Consider the following 23,603-nt stretch of genomic DNA (forward strand, 5'->3'; position numbering starts at 1 on the left):
TGTTTACTCTGAAAAGGTAACTGGGAAAACATTGTATGTACTTCAAACAAAATTCAAATTGATTGATTTGATTTGAAGAATGCATATAAGATGTGCCAGTCTTAAATAAGATGTTTCATTACTTAAAGTTTGTAAAAGTAAAGTTTAAGTTGCATGTTGGGAAGAACGTGCATGATTGGGATATAGAATTGTTTTAGGAACAATGGTAATATTAGATATTTTGTGTTTAATATTAGAAACTTTATATTGGGGCTTTGGTTTAGGTGGATGAGCTGCAATACTTTTAGCCTGCTATGTTTTTATATCACAATCTCGTAATTATGCAAGCATATAGTTTAACTTCTGCAATCATCTTAACGCTTTTTAAGCAAGTAATACTGGAGTATAATGAACAGAAAACATGATTTCTCCCACACCACCCCTTTCCACCTATGAATTTCGTAGTATTGGTTATACTGGGAATCTTCTAAACTGCATCATTTAGTAATACTGTACAAAAGTTTAAAAACTTCATAATTGAAGAAGTCATTTGTCCTGTATAATATTTCCTCAATTGGTATAAATTATCGTTATAAACAGAAGAATTTAAATCCTAAGAAAGCTAGTGGTGAGTTTACAAGCCATGGACATACTAATATTGTGATTAAATTCTGTTTGTTATCTACCTTACAGGCACTTGCTGGTTAAAATGCTCTTTTGTCTTGTAGATTCCAGAGTATTGTAGAGTTCTGGAAGAGAGCGAGATATCAGATCATTGTTTTGATCTTATCTTTGCCTTTGATGAGATTGTGGCACTGGGTTACCGTGAGAATGTCAATCTAGCCCAGATCAGAACATTCACAGAAATGGATTCCCATGAAGAGAAAGTTTTCCGTGCTGTTCGAGAGGTAACTGAGATGAAAATGAACAATACTAAGGGGTTTAGTGAAAGTATTTAAAAAGAACACTAAGGAAAAGATTTGGTATCAAACTCTTGATCAACGTTATTGTAGTATTTACTGGCTTGTAATTTAACGTAGTGCTTTGTGACTCAGTGGATAAAATAATCTTGCCTCAGGCAATCATTTATTTGCTCCGGTCCCCATCTGCATGATTTGGCATTTAGCGTACACCAGTGCCAGTATCATTCCCATTGCATAATTAGAGTTATGGTTGATGAGCACGAGATTTGTTCAAATAGACATGTCTTTTCAAATGGCAGATTGTTATATCATTTATTGTTACAGAGGACTTGTCCCCACATCCCATCCAAGATTAATCTGATATATTGCTAAAAGGATTAGCTCCCATTCATCTGCCTAGGAATTTGCTGGTTTGTTAGTATGAAGCAGGGCATTAGCTTCAAAGCTCTTCTGGTTTCTTGAGATGGTCCTTTTCAAAACCTTTAGCATTCATATTTCAATTGACCAACTATTAAAAACGTGCTTAGTGTTTCATACTATGTAAAGGAAGATCTCTCAGTAAATTGAGGTCTGGGACATCTCATTGTGTGAGACAACATTCAGAAAACATTCGTGTAAAATCTGGAACAAGTTAATTAATCACCTAGTGGTGTTTTGTTGCTTGTGCCTGTTGAAATCCAGCATAGATTTTCACAAGACAAGACAAGAGCAGAAGTAGGCCATTCGGCCCATCGAGTCTGCTCCGCAGCTCCCCCATGAGCTAAACTATTCACCCATCCAGTTCCAATTTCCGGCTTTTTCCCCATATCCCTTGATACCCTGACTAATTAGATACCTGTCAATCTCCTCCTTAAACACCCTCAATGATCGGGCCTCCACAGCTGTATGTGGCAACGAATTCCACAAATCCACGACCCTCTGGCTAAAAAAATTTCTCCTCATCTCTGTTTTAACTGGGTACCCTCTAATTCTAAGACTATGGCCTCTTGTCCTGGACTCACCCACCAAGGGAAACAACCTTTCCACATCTACTCTGTCCAACCCTTTCAACATTCGAAATGTTTCTATGAGATCCCCTCTCATTCTTCTATACTCTAATGAATACAGTCCAAGAGCCGACAAACGCTCCTCATATGTTAGCCCCTGCATTCCAGGAATCATCCTCGTAAATCTTCTCTGAACTGTCTCCAACATCAGCATCAACACCTCCTTACTCTCATACACTATTCCTCTTGAAATGAATGCCAACATAGCATTTGCTTTCCTTACCGCCAATCCAACTTGGTGGTTAACCTTTAGGGTATCCTGCACGAGGACCCCCAAGTCCCTTTGCACTTCCGATTTTTGAATTTTCTCCCCATCTAAATAATAATCTGCCCGATTATTTCTTCTTCCAAAATGTGCAACCGTACATTTGTCAACGTTGTATCTCATCTGCCATTTCTTTGCCCACTCTCCTAAACTGACTAAGTCTCTCTGCAACCTTTCCGTTTCTTCAACATTTCCTGCTCCTCCACCTATCTTGGTGTCATCCGCAAACTTGGCCACAAAACCATTTCTACATTTGACCTATACAATCAATCATCTACCTTCAGCAACCAGCCTTCATTACAGAATATACTTACTGTTGTTCATGGCTTGCTGGCATGCTCTCTTGGTGTCCTCTGCCTTGGCATTTGCCCTGAGTCCGTTTCCATTAGGTGTGGTCAGGTCTGATGCAGCTGGCTAGTGTTCATCACTTGGGGTTCTCTGCAAAGACACTGTTATGGGGCACACTGGACCTCTCGCTCTGTCTGTGGGAGTGACAAGAAGGTGAGTCATGCAGTTTAACCTGAGTTCAGTGTTTCCACTGGCTACCTTGCTGGGACCGTACACCAACACAGGTGTCATTCGTCCAGACCGCCTCCTGTGGGTCTATCCACCCGGGAGTGAAACCTGTCTTTTCAGCCAGCTCCTTAACCATAACTTGGTCACATGGCTGTGGGAGGACTATCCTTTCTCCCTCCGGTTCTCTGATCCGCAATATGTTGCTGCTGCTTTGGTTGATCCATCAATGCGTTACCCTGGTTACAGTGGTGCTTCACATCTCCATGTAATCTTACTATCTTGGTATTTGTAGTTTCTTCCTATACACTTGAAATTTCTGTTGCTGCTTGTTCTTCCGCTGCCCTGCTCTCACTGATGTCTGCCCACTTGTTTCCTTTATGCTCCTTACTATCCCCTTCTGGTGAGCCTTTACTTAAATCACTGTTATCTCCACGGGCAGCTGCACTGTTTGTAACAGCTCCTGGCTGTGCTTGGTCCCAACCCTTGGGACCTCCTGACATGATTTCCATATATCACCCTGTCTCTCCTCACTGCTTGGGGCTGTTGTCTCTCTGTGGGCCATGTTAGCTGCACTGCGGTCCACACATGTTCACTGTTCCTGTCTTGTTCATGTTATTTCTCCTTTCCCTGAGCCTGTGATAGTGCCTGCCTTACTCAGGGTGTCTATCCACAGGATAGTACCTTCATGGTTTGGGCACACCCAAAAATCTGCAGGAAGCTGCAGTCTCTCAATCTCAAGTACCTTGGGCTGACTTCTCTCCACCCTCAATTGTTTCGCCTTCTGCACTGGTAATGTGAATCACCTCTCCAGTCGTGGGCAAGGGTAGATTAGTTATTGATATTACTGATTATGTGTCCAGTAATATTTTACATTGCTGGCCCCTTAATAAACTCTTGTGTACATCTGTGGATGACCACCACTGGCAAAAGAGGTTGCCGTCAGCCGTTTGTCTGACCTCACCAGCTTTATTATCTGGTCAGTATTCAAATTGGAAAGAGGAGGCGCTACTGTGGATTCTGCCTTTGGTGACTGATTTTTTATACTTTGCTCACTTTTCAGCCACTGCCTACAGCCATGGCTGAGAGGCTGCAGCTGTAACAAATCATCTCCACCCTCCCACATCTCTTCCAGGAGTTCCTTGCTCTCTGCTCCAGCTGCTGGCCACAAAGCAAGTTCTCTGCGATGTCACAGCAGCTGCATCCACTACAGCCACAATACGACTTCTCTTCCCCCTCCTCTGGTCTATCTCACCGGCCCATGATACTATTGTGAAGTAGATCGGTCCCACTGCTATCCCCAAATCTAAAACTTCCTGGGCTGAGCTCAGGTCTTCCTTTAGCATTTTCAGGAAGACTGGGTCAGATCATCCCTCCCTGGATTATCCAAACCTGAATACTCATATGCTCAATATTTATGTTCTGCGTAATCTATGACAGGCTCATCAGCTCTCTGAGTTACTGACATTATCATTCCCAGTTACTCTCACTTCTTCCCAGTTGTTGCCTCACTTCCCCCTTAAAGAAATGATATCTCTCTTCATTGCTGGCATTCCCTGCAGTTGCCCATGTACCACCTGGAACCCCCTGGGCCAAACTGTCCCACATATTCCTCGGGCACTTCACTTTTACCAACCTATGGATGTCTTCAGGGTGCATCTGGTGAATTTCAATCATTTCCTTGAGCTTGACCAGAATTCTGCATTCCTGCAGGCAACATTAAGTGAGGGCAACACTGACAAAATGCTCTGCTTTTCCCTGGGATGAAGGGCTTATGAATGGTCATGATCAAGGTCAGGGGCTGGCTTGGGTCATCAGGGTTCTTGACCTGATGTTGCCTAACGTTAATTGGTGCCATCTTGGCAGATATATCTCGGTATAACCTCTCCCTCAAATATCTCTACACTAATTCCCACACTACGCAAAATATAAATAATGGATAAAAATTTTAAAAGTTCATAGTTAAAACCACAGAGTACATACTCTGTAAACTGCCACTTGTGTGTCTGAGCTCATTATGCCTGCTGTATTACTTTGCATTTAAAACTAACACCAAGGTTACAGACTTATTTTTTAAAACACAGAAGCACACTTGTAAATGAGAACGAGTATACACACACTCCACTGGCGTCCCATATGGTCAGTAACCACCCTTCGCAACTGGTGGCCCTGTCTCACCAAATTAATATGAAAATGTCTTGTCTCTTACATGAACACATACATACACATACACACACACACACACACACACACACACACACACACACACACACACACACACACACACACACACACAGTTTTATATCCACTAGTTCAGCTCTCCACCATAGAACATAGAATAGTACAGCACAGTACAGACCCTTCGGCCCACAATGTTGTGCTGACCCTCAAAACCTGCCTCCCATATAAGCCCCGACCTTAAATTCCTCCATATACCTGTCTAGTAGTCTCTTAAACTTCATGAGTGTATCTGCCTCCACCACTGACTCAGGCAGTGCATTCCATGCACCAACCACTCTCTGAGTAAAAACCCTTCCTCTAATATCCCCCTTGAACTTCCCACCCCTTACCTTAAAGCCATGTCCTCTTGTATTGAGCAGTGGCGCCCTGGGGAAGAGGTGCTGGCTGTCCACTCTATCTCTTCCTCTTAATATCTTGTATACCTCTATCATGTCTCCTCTCATCCTCCTTCTCTCCAAAGAGTAAAGCCCTAGCTCCCTTGATCTCTGATCATAATGCATACTCTCTAAACCAGGCAGCATCCTGGTAAATCTCTGTACCCTTTCCAATGCTTCCACATCCTTCCCATAGTGAGGTGACCGGAACTGGACACAGTACTCCAAGTGTGGCCTAACCAGAGTTTTATAGAGCTGCATCATTACATCGCGACTCTTAAACTCTATCCCTTGACTTATGAAAGCTAACACCCCATAACCTTTCTTAACTACCCTATCCACCTGTGAGGCAACTTTCAGGGATCTGTGGACATGTACCCCCAGATCCCTCTGCTCCACTACACTACCAATATCCTGCCATTTACTTTGTACTCTGCCTTGGAGTTTGTCCTTCCAAAGTGTACCACCTCACACTTCTCTGGGTTGAACTCCATCTGCCATTTCTCAGTCCACTTCTGCATCCTATCAATGTCTCTCTGCAATCTTTGACAATCCTCTACACTATCTACAACACCATCAACCTTTGTGTCGTCTACAACATCCAGGTCGTTAATAAAAATCACGAAAAGTAGAGGTCCCAGAACAGATCCTTGTGGGACACCACTAGTCACAATCCTCCAATCTGAATGTACTCCCTCCACCACGACCCTCTGCCTTCTGCACGCAAGCCAATTCTGAATCTACCTGGCCAAACTTCCCTGGATCCCATGCTTTCTGACTTTCTGAATAAGCCTACCGTGTGGAACCTTGTCAAATGCCTTACTAAAATCCATATAGATCACATCCACTGCACTACCCTCATCTATATGCCTGATCACCTCCTCAAAGAACTCTTATCAGGCTTGTTAGACACGATCTGCCCTTCGCAAAGCCATGCTGACTATCCCTGATCAGACCATGATTCTCTAAATGCCCATAGATCCTATCTCTAAGAATCTTTTCCAACAGCTTTCCCACCACAGACGTAAGGCTCACTGGTCTATAATTACCTGGACTATCCCTACTACCTTTTTTGAACAAGGGGACAACATTCGCCTCCCTCCAATCCTCTGGTACCATTCCTGTGGACAATGAGGACAGCAATCTCTTCCCTCGCCTCGTGGAGCAGCCTGGGGAATATTCCGTCAGGCCCTGGGGACTTTATCCGTCCTAATGTATTTTAACAACTCCAACAACACCTCTCCCTTAATATCAACATGCTCCAGAACATCGACCTCACTCATATTGTCCTCACCATCATCAAGTTCCCTCTCATTGGTGAATACTGAAGAGAAGTATTCATTGAGGATCTCGCTCACTTCCTCAGCCTCCAGGCACATCTTCCCACCCTTATCTCTAATTGGTCCTACCTTCACTCCTGTCATCCTTTTGTTCTTCACATAATTGAAGAATGCCTTGGGGTTTTCCTTTACCCTACTCGCCAAGGCCTTCTCATGCCCCCTTCTTGCTCTTCTCAGCCCCTTCTTAAGCTCCTTTCTTGCTTCCCTATATTCCTCAATAGACCCATCTGATCCTTGCTTCCTAAACCTCATGTATGCTGCCTTCTTTCACCTGACTAGATTTTCCACCTCACTTGTCTCCCATGGTTCCTTCACCCTACCATTCTTTATCTTCCTCACCGGGACAAATTTATCCCTAACTTCCTGCAAGAGATCTCTAAACATCGACCACATGTCCACAGTACATTTCCCTGCAAAAACATCATCCCAATTTACACCCGCAAGTTCTAGCCTTATAGCCTCATAATTTGCCTTTCCCCAATTAAAAATTTTCCTGTCCTCTCTGATTCTATCCTTTTCCATGATAATTATAAAGGTCAGGGAGCGGTGGTCACTGTCCCCCAGATGCTCACCCACTGAGAGATCTGTGACCTGACCTGGTTCATTACCTAGTACTAGATCTAGTATGGCATTTCCCCTAGTCGGCCTATCCACATACTGTGACAGGAATCCATCCTGGACACACTTAACAAAGTCTGCCCCATCTAAACCCTTGGAACTAATCAGGTGCCAATCAATATTAGGGAAGTTAAAGTCACCCATGATAACAACCCTGTTATTTTTGCACCTTTCCAAAATCCGCCTCCCAATCTGCTCCTCTGTATCTCTGCTGCTACCAGGGGGCCTATAGAATACCCCCAATAGAGTAACTGCTCCCTTCCTGTTCCTGACTTCCACCCATACCCATGTTCGTGATACTTCATGATTCTCATGGTCACCAACCTGAGCAGCACCAAGTGAGAGTTTAAAGTTTTAAAAATACTCATCCGGTTAGACTGAAGGATTAAGGCTGTGCCTGAAATGACGACAGTTCACTCTTTTCTGTAGATGCTGCCTGGCCTGCTGAGTTCCTCCAGCATTTTGTGTGTGTCACCCAGTTAGACTGCTGAGATGGGTCACAAATGTATCCTGGTCAACCCTGAAATGTTGTGATGTTACCAAAGTCACCGGAGAGACACTGAAGCTGGTGGCTGTAAAAGTGTTTTATTCAGCAAAAATGAGCAATGTGCATCATAATTGAGCCACTCTTGTAAGAAGAGGCCAGCTTGACCCAATATTACTTGACACTTTTATATGCTACAGATCAAGGGTAACAGCTGGACAATTCTCCAGTTACAATCCTTACTTTGAATTACATATAGTTTTCCAACAAATCCTTTATCACACCCACACTCCAGACACCCAAAATGAATGTTAATCCCCTCTAACTCTCTCTCTCTCTCTCTCTGGATTCATGCACATGCAGACATCAAGTGAAGATTGGTTGCAAATTAATATTTGCTATATGCCCTAATTCCAGAAAATGCCCTAACATCGTCCACATTTTGCTCTGAAATTTGCATTTAGGTTACTGCAAATCTATACCCATTGAGTGTGAAGCCAGCTGACAGTGTTGTATTTTGATTGCTGAGTGGTGTTGGAAAGACCACTTTGCTGCTTCATCCTGAGAGTCCAGTGGTCTCCAGTTAGTAATGGTAGAAAGTAGGATTTTTGCTCATTGACAGCAAAGGAATGAAAAATGTTGTCTTCAAGGTGACCTGAACTTGAGTCAATAGGCATCAAGGAGATAACATTCTAGTAGTTAGTATCATAACTTACACAAAGAATAGTGGTACTTGTTTGGGTTAATCATCTAATCCCTAGGACATCACTGTGGGAGTTCATCAAGGCATTGACTTTGGCCCAGTCATATTCAGCTACTACCTTTTGATCTTCCTTCCACCATAAGATCGGAAGTCAGGATGTTCATTGATTGCTTGTGTTCACTGATTGCAAACAATTGAACATAGTGCAACCCAATTTTAAAAAAGCAGTAGACTCCTGAAAGCAGAAGGTCTTAACTTTGGCATAGGCTGTTAAGTAACAAGTAGAATGCACAACACAAATGTTAAGCAATAGCCATATTCAGCAAAAGGAAGTGCAGCCACCTCACCTTGACATGCAATGGCATTCCTCCTCCAATTTCTCCTCCAGTGGAATCCTGTAGATCAGAAACTCCTCTGGACCAAGCACAAACATGTATGTGGCTGTAAGATAGACTTGAGTCTTCTAATACTCTAAAACCTTTTTACCGTCTACAAGGTACAAGCCAAGAAGTTTCTTTCCTGTGGCAGCAAAAGAAGTTGTTTGCAAATATGTGATTGTAGTGGTGAGTGTGCAGAGGAGATTCACCGGGATGTTGTTTGGATGGGAAGACTTGAGTTCTGCAGAGAGGTTGGATAGGCTAGGCTTGTAAGTAAAGGGCACTGAGAAGTATGTAAGATAACAAAAGACATAGACATATTTAAGACATATTTAAAATCTTATTCCCATGAGAAAGGGAGAGGAAAGAGGTTTAAGGAGGATCTTGGGGAAGGGTTTTTTAACCCCCCCACACAAAAACAAACACACACACACACACACACACACACACACACACAGCAGTTGATATCTGTAACATAGTGCCATGTGGTAGAATCAGATCAAGTTACTATGTTTTAGAGACATTTAATACTTCAGCAAGGTATAGGGGATGTGGTTTTAATGTAGACAGATGAGTAAAAAGGTTGTCATGGGTATGGTGGACAGAAAAGCTCATTTTGGTATTGTACAATTTTATAACTATGCTATCTGCCTCTATGAATACCACTCAATAATAAATCTAGAAACTTGGCACCTTTAGAGGACCAACATTCATTTGATTGATAGTACTTTCACTACTCTACACCACTAGCATACCATGCTGCATTGTGTACTCGACAAAATCAACTACAGTTTCTTGGATAGCTTAATCTGGCAGTACCTATAAAACCTGCAGGCATTACTGCCAAAAAGGACAAGGACACTGTAACACTTTCGTCTGTAGTACCTCCAAGTGGCACACACCTCTGACTTAGAATTCTCGCTGTTCTTAATCATTGCTGGGTCTAAATCGTGGAGCACTCCTGGTGATGGCACTGAGTGGTTCAAGAAGGCAGTTAGAAATGGGCACTATACATAGGCATTGCCAGTGTTGCTGGAATCCCCAAAAACTGAAGATTTTTTTTAACAGTGCCCTAAAAATACCCCAGTTGTTGCATTCTAGATGCATTTTTAAAACAAAATTCATATTTATGGTAATATTCTGTGTAGCCCTCAAACCTTTTAATAGTGGGCTGTGTATTTCCTTTTAAGACACAAGAGCGTGAAGCAAAAGCGGAAATGCGCCGAAAGGCAAAAGAATTGCAGCAAGCTCGCAGAGATGCAGAGAGACAAGGCAAGAAAACTAGCTTTGGCTTTAGCAGTGGAGGAATCTCAAGCAGCTCTGCAGCTTCCATGATAACAGACACCATTGTTGAACCAGAGAAGCCAAAGGTGACACCAGCAGTAATGAGGTGGGTTTTTTGCTGCTTCATGTGGTCTAATAATACAGAAAACTTCTTTTCCTTGAGGAACATTGTATCTTAAGAATGTATGTCATGAGTCTTGCATGGACGTGACTGATTCTTGCTTTTTTTTGTATCAGTGCTATGTGAGAGTATGAGGGCATTCGCACCATCACTGGTGTGTGCTTCTATACTACTGTCATGCATTGTGCATTTTTGATTTATTAACTGCAGTTTTTAATTTCAATGACAAGGATAGTGACCATTAATTTTATAATAAATTTGCTATTTCCTGCCTATCTGCTGCTTCAAGATAATGAATTGAAATGTTGGAGAAATGTGCCAGGCTTGGTCTTCAAATCTCATTGGAGTAACAGGAGACTTGAAGGAAAGAAGCTGCATTTTGTATGATACTGATAATACTGTAAGGTGGTGACTTAATGATTCATATTGTCTTAGTTTCAAAAGTAAGAATTTGGAGTGGAAGTGGCCCCTGTCCAACAGACATTTGGACTGTGAAGATGAATAATGAAATATTTCAACCACACTACTCTCAAGTTTCACTTTCCATGATTGATGTGGAGAATCAGATGAAGGCTGTATGTTTTGAGTGTCATTAGTTTTACTCATAAACATTTGATTCGATGCTTTTGTTTGTTGGAATAGTAAGGCTGATCTTCTGATTTCTGAGCCACTGAGTCGAATTGACACCTATTCACAATATGTAATGGGCTCCAATTTGGCAATGATTTTCCATGGCATGTGCGTCATTGGGCTGAGGACCATTTGATCTCTATTTCCTTCCTATTCAATTCCTTTGACTTGTAAATTTCTGAGTTATGTAGGTCAAACAAATTTATCTTGAAATTCTGGCCCCTGACTACAGGTATATTGGCAAGTATTTTTTTTACAAGCACAATATTTTAAAGAAATATTGAATGTGTCTGAAATCACTTGAGTAAAGAGATAATAGTGTTTTATCTGCAGCTGTCCTTACCTGCCAGCTGAGATGCTGTTAAATCTATTATCATGGGGTAGTCTGTAGAAGTTAATCATTCCTTGGCCTGTTTCAGTTTGTAAAACAAAATGTTAGCTGTGATATATACTATGGATCAAACCTGTGCCATTTTAAACCCATTATCACTTGTGTTCTCTTATGGATTAAGGGCTGATGCAGCAGGTCTTGCGTATGAAGCTGGTTTATATATAATCAGGTACGGTGTGCTTCAATTGCTCTCAGTAATGCATGGGAAGGGGGCCCTTCCTGCAGCATCCAGTACACGGTAGCCTATTGAGTTGAAGGCCCTTTTTGTTTTCATTATTCAGATTGCTTCCGCTTACCTTGGCTTGATTGTGGTGTCACTGTGTGCATAGTAGACTAAAATATTTACAGATATACATTGGTACAGCTGTATAGTTTATGTACTGAACCAAGAAACATTTTGGGGAAAGTACTGCAGTATGACCAAAGTTAAAAGTTAAAATGTTCTGTTTGGGAAAAACAGTAAATTACATAGGTAAATATGAAAGTATCAGCATGTTATATGGTTATCTGATTGAGTTCATTGTTAAGTTTGGGTTTTAATTCTCCGGTTCTAAAATATACGCATTTCCATTTGTTTCCTTAGACCTTCTGGTCCAAGCAAAGCCTTAAAACTTGGAGCAAAAGGAAAAGATGTGGAGAATTTTGTAGATAAACTGAAATTGGAAGGAGAGCAAATCAGTTCCTCAACAAAACGTTCATCAGAAGTGGCTAAAGTGCTGTCACCTCCCATTAACGTAGAAAGGTGGGTTTTGATCTTTCTGTTTAATTGATTTTTTTTCTATAAATGATACATTTTAATAAATAGTTTCTTGTCACTGCCAAGCTATTCTTATCAATTCAATCACAAACGCAATCTCATTACCCACATTTGGGAAGAATTGTTATTCCAGGGCACTTCAGACTATGGAGTCATGACAGTTTTCAAGAAAGAAGATGGTCTTGACAGTGGAACTGCAGAAGAGTTTCCCTATCGACAGCTACGAGTAAAGTTATTGCCACCCATGCTTGTTGCCAAGCCAGTGACTAAAGAGCTGTTTCTGGATTCTGCTCGTTCAATAGATAGTGGACATGTCCTTAATGCAGCAACTCCATGAATAAAGCAGGAAGCAGCATAATACATGTTTTTTAAAAAATTTTATCTCAGTACAGTTTTTGACTGAATTCAACAGTGGAAAACCATCCTTAAATTTGCACTTGCTCCTTGATGCCATATAGAAACATAGAAAGCCTACAGCGCAATACAGGCCCTTGGGCCGAACATGTACTTACCTAGGGTTACCTATAGCCCTCTATATTTCTAAGCTCTATGTACCTATCCAGGAGTCTCTTAAAAGACCCTATTGTATCTGCCTCCACCACAGTTGCCAGCAGCCCATTCCACGCACTCACCACTCTCTGTGTGTTTTTTTTTTTTAAAAACTTACCCCTAACATCCCCTCTGTAACTACTTCCAAGCACCTTAAAACTGTGCCCTCTTGTGTTAGCCATTTCAGTCCGGAGGAAAAACCTCTCACTATCCACACGATCAATGCCTTTTTTCATCTTATACAACTCTTATCAGGTCACCTCTCATCCTCCGTCGCTCCAAGGAGAAAAGGCTGAGTTCACTCAACCTATTCTGATAAGGCATGCTCCCCAATTCGGGCAACATCCTTGTAAATCTCCTCTGCACCCTTTCTATAGTTTCCACATCCTTCCTGCAGTGAGGTGACCAGAACTGAGCACAGTACTCCAAGTGGGGTCTGACCAGGGTCCTGTAACATTACCTCTCGGCTCTTGAACTCAATCCCACAATTGATGAAGGCCAATACACTGTATGCCGCCTTAACCACAGAGTCAACCTGCGCAGCAGCTTTGAGTGTCCTATGGACTTGGAGTCCAAGATCCCTCTGATTTTCCACACTGCCAAGAGTCTTACCATTAATACTATATTCTGCCATCATAATTGACCTACCAAAATGAACCACTTCACATTTACCTGGGTTGAACGCCATCTGCCACTTCTCAGCCCATTTTTGCATCCTATCAATGTCCCACTGTAACCTCTGACAGCCCTCCAGCTATCCACAACACCCCCAACCTTTGTGTCATCAGCAAATTTACTAATTTACAAAATGTACTAATTTCATCTCGACCATGAAATTAAGCAACAGATCTGCAGCAGAATTTTCTCTTGGGAAGGCTAGTGTAAAACAAAGCTGCATTTATTAATTTTCTCTCTTTGTATTTGCACAGTTTGTAGCACTTTGTACCCTGTTGCTGTGGTCTTTCATTGATTCTATTATGGTTATTGAATTTATTGAGTATGCCCGCAAGAAAATGAATCTCAGGGTTGCAAATGGTGACATGTATATACTTGATAATTTACTTTGAACTTTGATAATTGCTCTAAAGCTTTTTTCCCTCATACCTTTTGCCCAAGTATTGCAGCTAACCTGCAACAAACTCCCCTTGGGAATGAAGATGGCTTTTGAAGCTGTTGGGCAGCTGTTCATTCCATGGGATTACTCCAGCAATGATTACACAAACCTTAATGACTGAGTATGCCTTTGAAGTTTGTATTTGTGTGTCCAGAGGCCACAACCCCAAGACATGTGAGAGAATGGGCCTTACATTCTGCAGCACACAGATTATCTACAAACCTGCACCACACTGTCCTCAATAAAAGCTCATAGACCCTGCTAATCCTGGACTACTTCATTTAAGTTGGAAGCTATCCCACAATGAAGGCAGACTTTGCTCAAATTTGTGCTTGTCTTCAATGTGCCGGTTCAGCCTTGGTCAATTTAAGGAAAAGTGTTTTGAAGTCTGAGACCACAGATCTGGTATTAAATTTCTGGTTAACCAGACAGCCCTAATCCCTCTCTAATATACTTGAAATGTGGGCTTCTCTGAGCAGGCAATGTACAAGCAAAATATCGTCAATACCGTTTCTACAAAATCCTCCAAATTCTCTGGAAAGTGAGCCACCTTTGGTGCTTTCTAGGCTAACATCCAAAGCAAGAAAACCTAAGATACCTGTTCATTTTAAGAGGGAGTTCCTGAGAAGATGGTTCTTACCTATTTTGACAGTAAGATAGTAGGATTGAATGTACATTTTTTGGATATCCTAAGTTATGACTTAACTTTTGGTGTTGTGCTGAAAAAGAGCCAAGTAGGATGAACTTTATTGCTGTCTCACGAGTGTCAAATACCAGCCACTAAAGTACGTGAGTACAGAAGTATAATTGGCGCTGAGTCCAAGGTTGCAAAGGGATTGATGCAGTGGCTTACATGTGTTATTGACATCAATGATCATAGTCTCAAAGCTGTAAATGCTGTCTAAGTTTCACTACATTCAATGGAAGGAATGTTTTAAAGACATTAAAGGCTGCCTTAGAATCCCCCTCTGTTATCCTTGTACCTGGTAATTCAGTCTTCAGCAACAGATTTTTGCAGCAATATACAGTGTCTATATATAAAAAAAAATTTGCCCCCCTTTGAAAGTTGTCATGATTTATTGCTTTACAACACTGAAGCATAGTGGATTTAATTTGGCTTTGCTGATACTGATCAACAGAAAAGACTCGTGTCAAAGTGAAAACAAATTGGTCTAAATTTATTACAATTGTTAAACACAAAATATTGATTGAATAATTACTCCCTTCAAGTCAGTATTGAGTAGATGCACCTTTGGCAGCAATTACAGCCTTGAGTCTGTGTGGATAGGTCTCTATCAGCTTTGCACACCTGGACACTGCAATTTTTCCCCATTCTTCTTTGCAAAACTGCTCAAGCTTTGTCAGATTGCATGGGGATCGTGAGTGAACAGCCCTTTTCAAGTCCAGCCACAAATTCTTAATTGGATTGAGGTCTGGATTCTGACTTGGCCACTCCAGGACATTAACCTTGTTTCTAAGCCATTCCTGTGTAGCTTTCGCTTTATGTTTGGAGTCATTGTCTTGCTGGGGAAAAAGGTCTTCTCCCAAGTCGCAGTTCTCTTGCAGACTACATCAGGTTTTCCTCCAGGATTTCCCTGTATTTTGCTGCATTCATTTTACCCTGTGCCTTGACAAGCCTTTCAGGGCCTGCTGCAGTGAAGCATCCTCACAGCATGATGCAGCCACCACCATACTTCATGGTAAGGATGATGTGCTTTTGATGTTGTGCGGTGTTTGGCTTACACCAAACATAGCATTTAGTCTGATGGCCAAAAAGCTCAATTTTGGTTTCATCAGACCATAGAACATCCTATCAGCTGACTTCTGGGTCTCCCACATGCCTTCTAGCAAACTCTAGCTGAGATTTCATGTGAGTTCCTTTTACAACAGTGGCTTTCTCTTTGCCACTGTCCTATCTCAGCCACTGAAGCTTGTAACTCCTCTGGAGTTGTTATAGGTCTCTTGGTGGTCTCCCTCACTAGTCCCCTTCTTGCACGGTCACTTGTTTTTTGAGGACAGCCTGCTCTAGGCAGATTTACAGCTGTGCCATATTCTTTCCATTTCTTCATGATTGACTTAACTGTACTCCAAGGGATATTCAGTGACTTGAAAGATTTCTTGTATCTATCTCCTGACTTGTGCTTTTCAGCAACCTTTTCATGGAGCTGCTTGGAGTGTTCTTTTGTCTTCCTGATGTAGTTTTTGCCAGGAAACTGACTTATCAGCAGTTGGACCTTCCAGATATCAGTGTATTTTTTTTACTACAATTAATAGAACCACCTTGACTGCACACAGGTGACCTCCTTTTAACTAATTATGTGGATTCTAAAACCATTGGCTGCACCAGTGATACTTTGGTGTGTCATGTTAAAGGGGGTGAATGCTTAGCAATCAATTATTTTATACAGAGAGTCCTTTTCTGTTGATCAGTGTCAAAAAAATCAAATTAAATCATTGTAATTCAATGTTGTAAAACAATAAAACATGAAAACTTCCCTGGGGTAGTGAATACTTTTTAATAGGCACTGTATTAACCAATTTGATTCAAATGAAGTTGGGATATCTAAGGTTTGAAACCATGTACACCTTGGAAGATAAATCCGTGTGAGTCCTCTGCATTTCAATGCCATTTTTACAGTCTTAGCAACTTTGATTACTTCAGCCAGTGTTGTATTGCAAGACCAGTAATCTGTCATGTATTCCAATGTTTTTTGTTGAGCATAAATTCTGCCTGCATGGTTTAAAAGGAGTGAAAAATTGTCTATTAACATGTATTCCTCTAAGCCAAGGGTTCCCAACCTTTATTATGACATTGACCAAAACCATTAAGCAAGGGATCTATGGACCCCAGGTTAGGAACCCCTGCACTAAACAAAAACTTCTAATCTATCACTTGCATTTCCTGCTTATGGAATTTTCCAGTGTGGAAATTGGCTGTCAGTGTGAATGTAAGTGCTGAAGTCGAAACTAGAATTGGTCCAATAGCCATTCAAGGTTTAACTGGCCTGTAAATTCATAGGAGATCCTCGACTTTGTCCACATTGATTATTTTGATCATCCCATCTCTTGATTCTCCTAAAGAATAAGTGATTGTTTTTGGGATATTAAATATTTTTCAGTAACTGACCACCCAGAGTAGTAATGTCAAAAAATGCAGGAGACAAATGACATGTTGAACAGCTTCTGTGTCAAGAGAAGCATTTAATATCTCAAGTACCAGAATCTTTGCACCAAGTGGGAAAGAGGAAATAAATTTTCCAGGAACAAGTGATGGAAGAAGGGGCAGAATTAAAGGAATATCTCTGGGATGAGACTAAATGTAGCAGTTGGAAGCAGCATGCTGCTTTTATCTGTGTAATGTGTTCTTAATAAGAAAGCTGTGGGACGTGTGCAGTAGAAAATTTAAAAATTGAATCAAAATGTTGACTGGTAGCTGGTAGGGATAGTCTGTTTCGATACAGGCAAGAGAGGATGGTGTTTATGACAAAAACAAAAGAGTTCAATGAAATCCCGTGTTGTGTGAAGGTTGCAGAATAAACATAATACATAGTAGTAGTAATTATAATTACAAGACAAGCACACAACAGCAGACTGGTGCAAAGATTGTCATGCAAGGAAAAATAAGTTTATGTGATATAGTAAAGGCTGAGCTGTTGGAGAATTATATAATTTAGAAAGCTGCAGCCTATCCAATGGATGATGAGGTGCCACTCATTAAGCTTGTATTGAGCCTCTTGTTGCAGTGCAGAAAGTAATGGATGGATCAGAGTCTGATGGAAAATTAAAGTGGTAAGCAACTGGAAGCTTCAAAGTTCAAAGTACATACATGTCACCGGATACAAAACTGAGATTCATTTTCTTGCAGGCAATCACATTAAATCGCAAGAAACATAATAGATTCCCACTGCTGTCTGTAAGGAGTTCTTCCTATGAATGCATGGGTTTCCTCCCGGTGGTCCGATTTCCTCCCACAGTCCAAAGTGGTAGTAACGGTTGGTAGGTTAATTGGTCATTGTAAATTGCCCTGTAATTAGGCCAGGGTTATATTGGGGATTGCTGGGTGGCCTGGCTTGAAAGGCCACCAGGGCCTATTCTGCACTGTATCTCAATAAATAGATAATGAAAGACTGCACCCAACAGGATGGACAAAGAAGACAACAAACTGCAAATACAAAGAGAAAACATAGAAATAATAAATAAGCAATAAATATTGAGAATGTGAGATGTGTTCTTGCAAGCTATAGTCCATAGGTTGTGGGAACTGTTCAGTGATGTGGTAAGTGAAGTCATCTCCTAGCTCAAGAGTCTGATGAATGAGGGGAATAACTTTCGCTGAGCCTAGTGATATGGGCCCTGAGGCTCCTGTACCACCTCTTGCTGCTGCCATCAGAGGGAAGAGAGCATGACCTGGGTGGTGGAGGTCCTCGATAATGGATGCTGCTTTTCCTGCGACAGCACTCTATGTAGATGTGCTCAGTGGTGGGGAGGGCTTTACCGTGATGGACTGAGCCGTATCCACTACTTTGTGTAGGCTTTTCCATTTCAAGGGCATTTGTGTTTCCATACCAGGCTGTGATTGAACCGGTGTATTCTCTTCCACACATCTATACAGTGTGTGGTGGCGAGTATATTCCTTCGGACTGAATGCAGGTGTTACACAAGGCCATTACTCCATCTGTATTGGTTTCTCCATTAATAATGGAGATTATGTTATAAACATTGAAAGTAGTACTCTAGCTTAGAAGAAGTTGATTGCTGTTTCACATGGAAAAATAGTTGGTTCCCTGTATGATAGGAAAGGAAGAGGTGAAAAGACAGCTGTGATTGCTTGTAAGTGCTAGACACAGAGTGGTTGAAGTTGTGAAGGAAGTGATCTTTTTAAAATGCTAGGAAGGAAATGGGTTGGTTGAATCTTTTTGGAGCTGGCAGAAATTGCCAAGGACAACTTGTTGAATGCAGCAGCAGGTGGAGTGGAAGGTGAGAACCAAGTGTGTTCTGCTGTTCTGCTGAAAGCAGAGGTGTGGGAAATGAATGTGCTCAGGGTATCTGTTATGATAGAGAAGAAGCCACAATTAAGAAAGAAAATCCATATAAATCTTGGGTCAAGAATTCCAGGATCATGTACCTGTTGTCAATTACATTTAGCTTGTATGTAAAGGTGTTACCCCCTATTGCTGCAATTTAGTCTTCTATAATAATAATTGAAGTTACCATCTTAATAATGTAAGATCGTCATAACTGGTGAATTTTTCTTCCAACCTATACAGTGTACATCTGAAGATTGAAGAGAAGATATCATTGGTATGTGGCCGTGATGGTGGTTTGCAAAACATGGAGGTACATGGCATGATTATGCTGAGAGTTACTGATGAAAAGCAAGGAAGAATTCGTCTTCAAGTGGAGAATGATGATAAAAAGGGAATTCAACTGCAGGTAAAAATAATAGTTGTGTGTATGATGCATCTTTTAATCATTTACAGCTGGATTTGGTGTTCCAGGCCGTTTTACTGTCACATATGATACCTTATGGAGTTAACGGAGTCAGGCAAAGTAGCTGCATTTTTTGTATATCACAATCTTATATTTGCATAAACAATTTAGCATCAAACTAAAAGGATGTGTAGATACCCTACATTTTAGTCTGGGATAGATTTTCATTTGTTTTAATGGCACAGGAACAGCAAGATAGAGGGAAAGAGCTCCAGAGCTTTTCAGGTGAGGGTATAGTTACTAACAACAGAGTAATTAACATCACTTGGGTCTCCTGACCAAAATTGGAGTGCAGGTAATTCTTAACATTGGAAATTGAGAGGAGTTTGGTTGATATGAAGAGATTAGAAAATTTGCTGGGAGAAATGGTTGGTTCAAGAGCACAGACCTGGTGGGTAGATAGAAGTAGAAATTAGTCAAGTCAAGTTTATTGTCATTTAACTATAACATGTATACCGACAAATGAGACGTTTCTCCGAACCAGGGTGTAAAGCACAGTAGTACACGCACTAACTTATGAAAGTAAGGATAAAATCTACAAATGAATTGCACAGTAAGCAAACTGAAGTGCATAAATTAAATATTGTAAATAGAGAACAGATTAACCAGTGGCACACTTCAAATGCGATGCGGCTGGGAGTTCAAAAGGCTGATGGCATGAAGGAAGAAACTGTTTCCCACACTGACCTGTAATCTGTCATTCTTGTTTTTATGCATCGGAGTCTCCTACCTGATTTTAGAAAGTCACAAGAGATTGCTGGGTGAGATCCTTAATAATACTAAGGGCCCTGTGTATGCACCGCTCCTGATAAATGTCCCTGATGGATGGGACATGCTCCTGTGATCCTCTCAGCTGTTCTTACAGTCCTCTGTAGGGACTTCTGGTCTGATGCTCGACTGCTTCCATACCAGATGGAGTTGCAACTTGTCAGGATGCTCTCAATGGTGCTCCTATAAAAATGCAGTTAAGATGGGGGTTTTGTGGGGCTCGCTTGCCTCAGTCTCCTTTGGAAGTGGAGACCCTGCTGTGCTGACTTGTTCAGAGAAGTGATATTAAGGGAGTAGGTGAGGTCATCTGTGATGTGAACTCCCAGGAACTTGGTACACTTAACTCTCTCTACAGAGGAGCCATGTTTGTCTGTATCTTCTTGAAGTCCACAATGCTTTCCTTGGTCTTCTCCACATTCAGACTTAGGTTGCTGATTTCACACTAGTCCACCAGCTGCTCTGCTTCCTCTCTGTGCTCTGACTCGATATCATTGTAGATGAGGCCAATCACTGTTTTGTCATCCACAAACTTGATGACATGGTTTGAGTTGAATCCTGTGACATAGTCATGTGTCAGCCGTGTGAACAGCAGCAGGCTGAGCACACAGCCTTGGTGAGCACCAGTGCTCAGCGTTGCTGTCCACACGGATTGACTGTGGTCTTACTGTTTAGAAGTGCAGCATCCGATTGCAGAGGGAGGTGTTAAGACCCAGCAAGGACAGTTTCCCCACCAGTTTCCAGGGTGTGATGCTGAACTGAAGACTATAAACAGCAGCCTGGCATGTGAGACCCCATTTTCCAGGTGAGACAGGATAGAGTGGAAGGCAGAGGCTAATGCATTGTCAGTGGATTGATACAAGCAATAAAGCCAACTGGAAAGGGCCCAATGTAGCCGGGAGAAAGGTTTTAAATGTGCTCCATGACCAGCCGCTCAAAGCATTTCATAATGGTTGATATTAACGTCACTGGACGATGGTCATTTAGGCAGGTTGCTCTCACCTTCTTTGGCATTGGAATGTTGGTTGCCACCTTGAAAATTGAGGGGACAGTGAACTGTTCCAGAGAGATGTTGAATATATCCGTCAGCACCTCAGTTAGCTGGGCTGCGCAGTCTTTCAGTCAGATGGAGTGTCTGCTCCCCTGCCTTCCTTGCCAGCACTTTCTTCTGTGCATCAAACTGGGCATAAAAGACATCCAGCCTGTCAGGGAGTGAGGCAGGGTAGACTTATAGTCTGTAATCTTCTGAATTCCCTGCCACCTGCACCTCGTGTGTCTGGTATCACAGAAGTGGCTGTAAATTCTCTGAGGATGCTCCTGTTTCGCCTTCCTGATGGAGCAGAAAAGCACAGTTCTTGCTTTCCAGAGGTCTGTCGCATCCCCCGATTTTAAGGCAGCATCACGATCCCTCAGCCGTGCACGGACCTTTGCAGTAAGCCATGGCTTCTGATTTGCCCTCACCCAGATGTGTTTTGTGATGGTAACATCCTCATTTCACTTCTCTATGTAGCTAGTAACAGAATCCACATATTCTTTGATATTAACGTGGTTGCCATAGTCAGCCTTCCTGAACATTCTCCAGTTTGTGTTTTCAAAGCTGTACTTGGCCCATTTGATCAGTGGTTTGTATGCTGGAATCAATATTACAGATAAATGATCTGAGAGCCCAATGTGGGGCCGAGGAACTGCTTTATATGCACCTGGTATGTTGGTATAAATCAGGTCTGGTGTATTTTCACTCTGGAAGCAAAACCAACATACTGCTGGAATTTTGGCAGGACTATTTTTAGATTTGCATGGTTAAAGTTACCAGTGACAATGAAGATACCATCAGGGTGTTTGATTTGAAACTCACTGGTGCTGTTAACCTCACGTAGTGCCTCACCGGTGTGCGGGGGCGAGAGCAATATACACAGCTCCCAGCACAACAGCTCAACAGTAATGAACTCCCTCGTTATATAAAACAATCTGCACTTCACAAAAATGAACTCAATCATGGGTGAACAGTGGGATACCACTGCTAAAGCCTTCATACGGCAGTTGCAATTTATGTAAATACAGATGCTACTGCTGTGGGTCTTGCCTGAGATCTCTGGGTTCCTGTCAGCCTGATATGATAAATGCTGAAACCCTCCAGCTGAATGGCCACTTCTGGTATTAAGTCCTGAAGCCAAGTTTCAGTGAGAATGAGTGCACAGATGTTCATCATCTCAGTGAGGGCATGGATAGAATTAGAATGACTTCTGAGTTTGTGGCAACAGATTCAAAGTAAAGTGTTGATGTTGGACATGATAGTGCAGATAGGTTGTTGAAATTCACTTTCGAGTTAAAAGCACCAAGTTTGCAAACAATTTTGTTTAATGCCAATCAGACCATGGCAAAAAGGATGGAATATGTATCTCGGAAAAGCTCTTTGAAATAACTTGAAGAGTTTGGACTTGATCTTCTAAATTTAGTTACATGGAGAATCTTTTAGTCACATGGGAAATCTTGTCTGGACCATGTCTGACAAGAGGTCTGGCATTTTGCAGCTTGTGTAAGGATGATGAGAAGTGGTCTCGTCAATGTTCATGTAGTTGTGTTGATTGAAGGCTTTAGAAGGTGGCGTATTGGTGAAAAATGGAAGCCCGAAATTGATAATGCTGGTATTTCCAATGCAAGTGATCTTTCTAGCTACAACTAGGTAGTTAAGAATAGAACCAAGGAGTTCCATTTGGCTGGTCAGTAATGTAACAATGTGGAGAAATACCTGATGAGGCACAGCAGCAGCTATGGGAAGGTGTGGAGGGATATTTTACTTCAGCCAAACTCAAACAATGTCACTAAAATTTTCAAGGTTTTTTTTTCCCCATACTGGTTGAAGAAACACTTTTAGAAATTCAGCTATGGAACTCAAAAGCTTGGAGTGGTGAGCAAAGACTTAAGAAAGAAGTTGGAAGCAAGATGTTTGTAGGGCAGAGGTATTAAATACTTTTTAGAAAAGGGAGATGGCACATTCTTTTAGAAATGGGTTGTGATGTAAAAGTGCAAACATGGCACAAGGCAGTGAATAGACTTCATTTTGTGTCTTTATTCAAAATTATTCTTTGGCTCTCCTTTAGCAGAAACTCAAATTGCATTAAGGTCATGATATTTGATTTTATACTTTTTTTTTGCATCCAGACTCATCCAAATGTAGATAAAAAGCTTTTCACTACAGAGTCATTGATCGGCTTAAAGAATCCTGAGAAATCGTTCCCTCTGAATAATGATGTGGGCGTCCTGAAGTGGAGATTGCAAACTACTGATGATGCCTTTATTCCCCTTGCTAGTAAGTACTGAAGTTTGAAATAGCAATTAGTGCATGGGTCCTTTCCTATCTGGAAGAAGAAAATATTCTCAGTCCATAAATGATTATCTTTTTTCCTTTAACTCTAGAATTCCTCTGGTTTCGTATTTCTTCCCGCTTGCATCTGAATTTTTAATTAAGCATCCAGTCGTTATTCCTCCTTTCTTGCCACGGTGTCAAACTGTTTGAAAATGCCTTGGGGTTTCTGTCCTTACAATGCTATATAAATGCAAGTTATCAGAAGATAACACTTGTTTTAGGAAGAAGAATTTGAATAGTGTTCCAGTGGTTGATTTTAATTTCAGGTGTTG

General features: G+C 41.5%; 1 protein-coding gene across 4 annotated transcripts in view; it reads left to right on the forward strand.

The window, feature by feature from the left end:
* LOC134340954 (coatomer subunit delta-like) overlaps positions 1–23,603 on the forward strand; it is a 46,398-nt gene that overhangs the window by 19,043 nt on the left and 3,752 nt on the right. For 2 of the 4 annotated variants that reach the window (XM_063038560.1, XM_063038557.1), the window contains 6 exons: positions 708–887; positions 10,054–10,253; positions 11,411–11,458; positions 11,873–12,031; positions 18,977–19,142; positions 23,127–23,274. In XM_063038560.1, the coding sequence (XP_062894630.1) occupies positions 708–887; positions 10,054–10,253; positions 11,411–11,458; positions 11,873–12,031; positions 18,977–19,142; positions 23,127–23,274 (901 nt within the window). The remainder of the gene's footprint in view (positions 1–707; positions 888–10,053; positions 10,254–11,410; positions 11,459–11,872; positions 12,032–18,976; positions 19,143–23,126; positions 23,275–23,603) is intronic. The other 2 variants (XM_063038561.1, XM_063038558.1) reach the window with 2 other exon arrangements.

Source organism: Mobula hypostoma, chromosome X2 (genome assembly GCF_963921235.1).
Source record: "Mobula hypostoma chromosome X2, sMobHyp1.1, whole genome shotgun sequence".
In the NCBI taxonomy this organism is placed as follows: Eukaryota; Metazoa; Chordata; class Chondrichthyes; order Myliobatiformes; family Myliobatidae; genus Mobula; species Mobula hypostoma.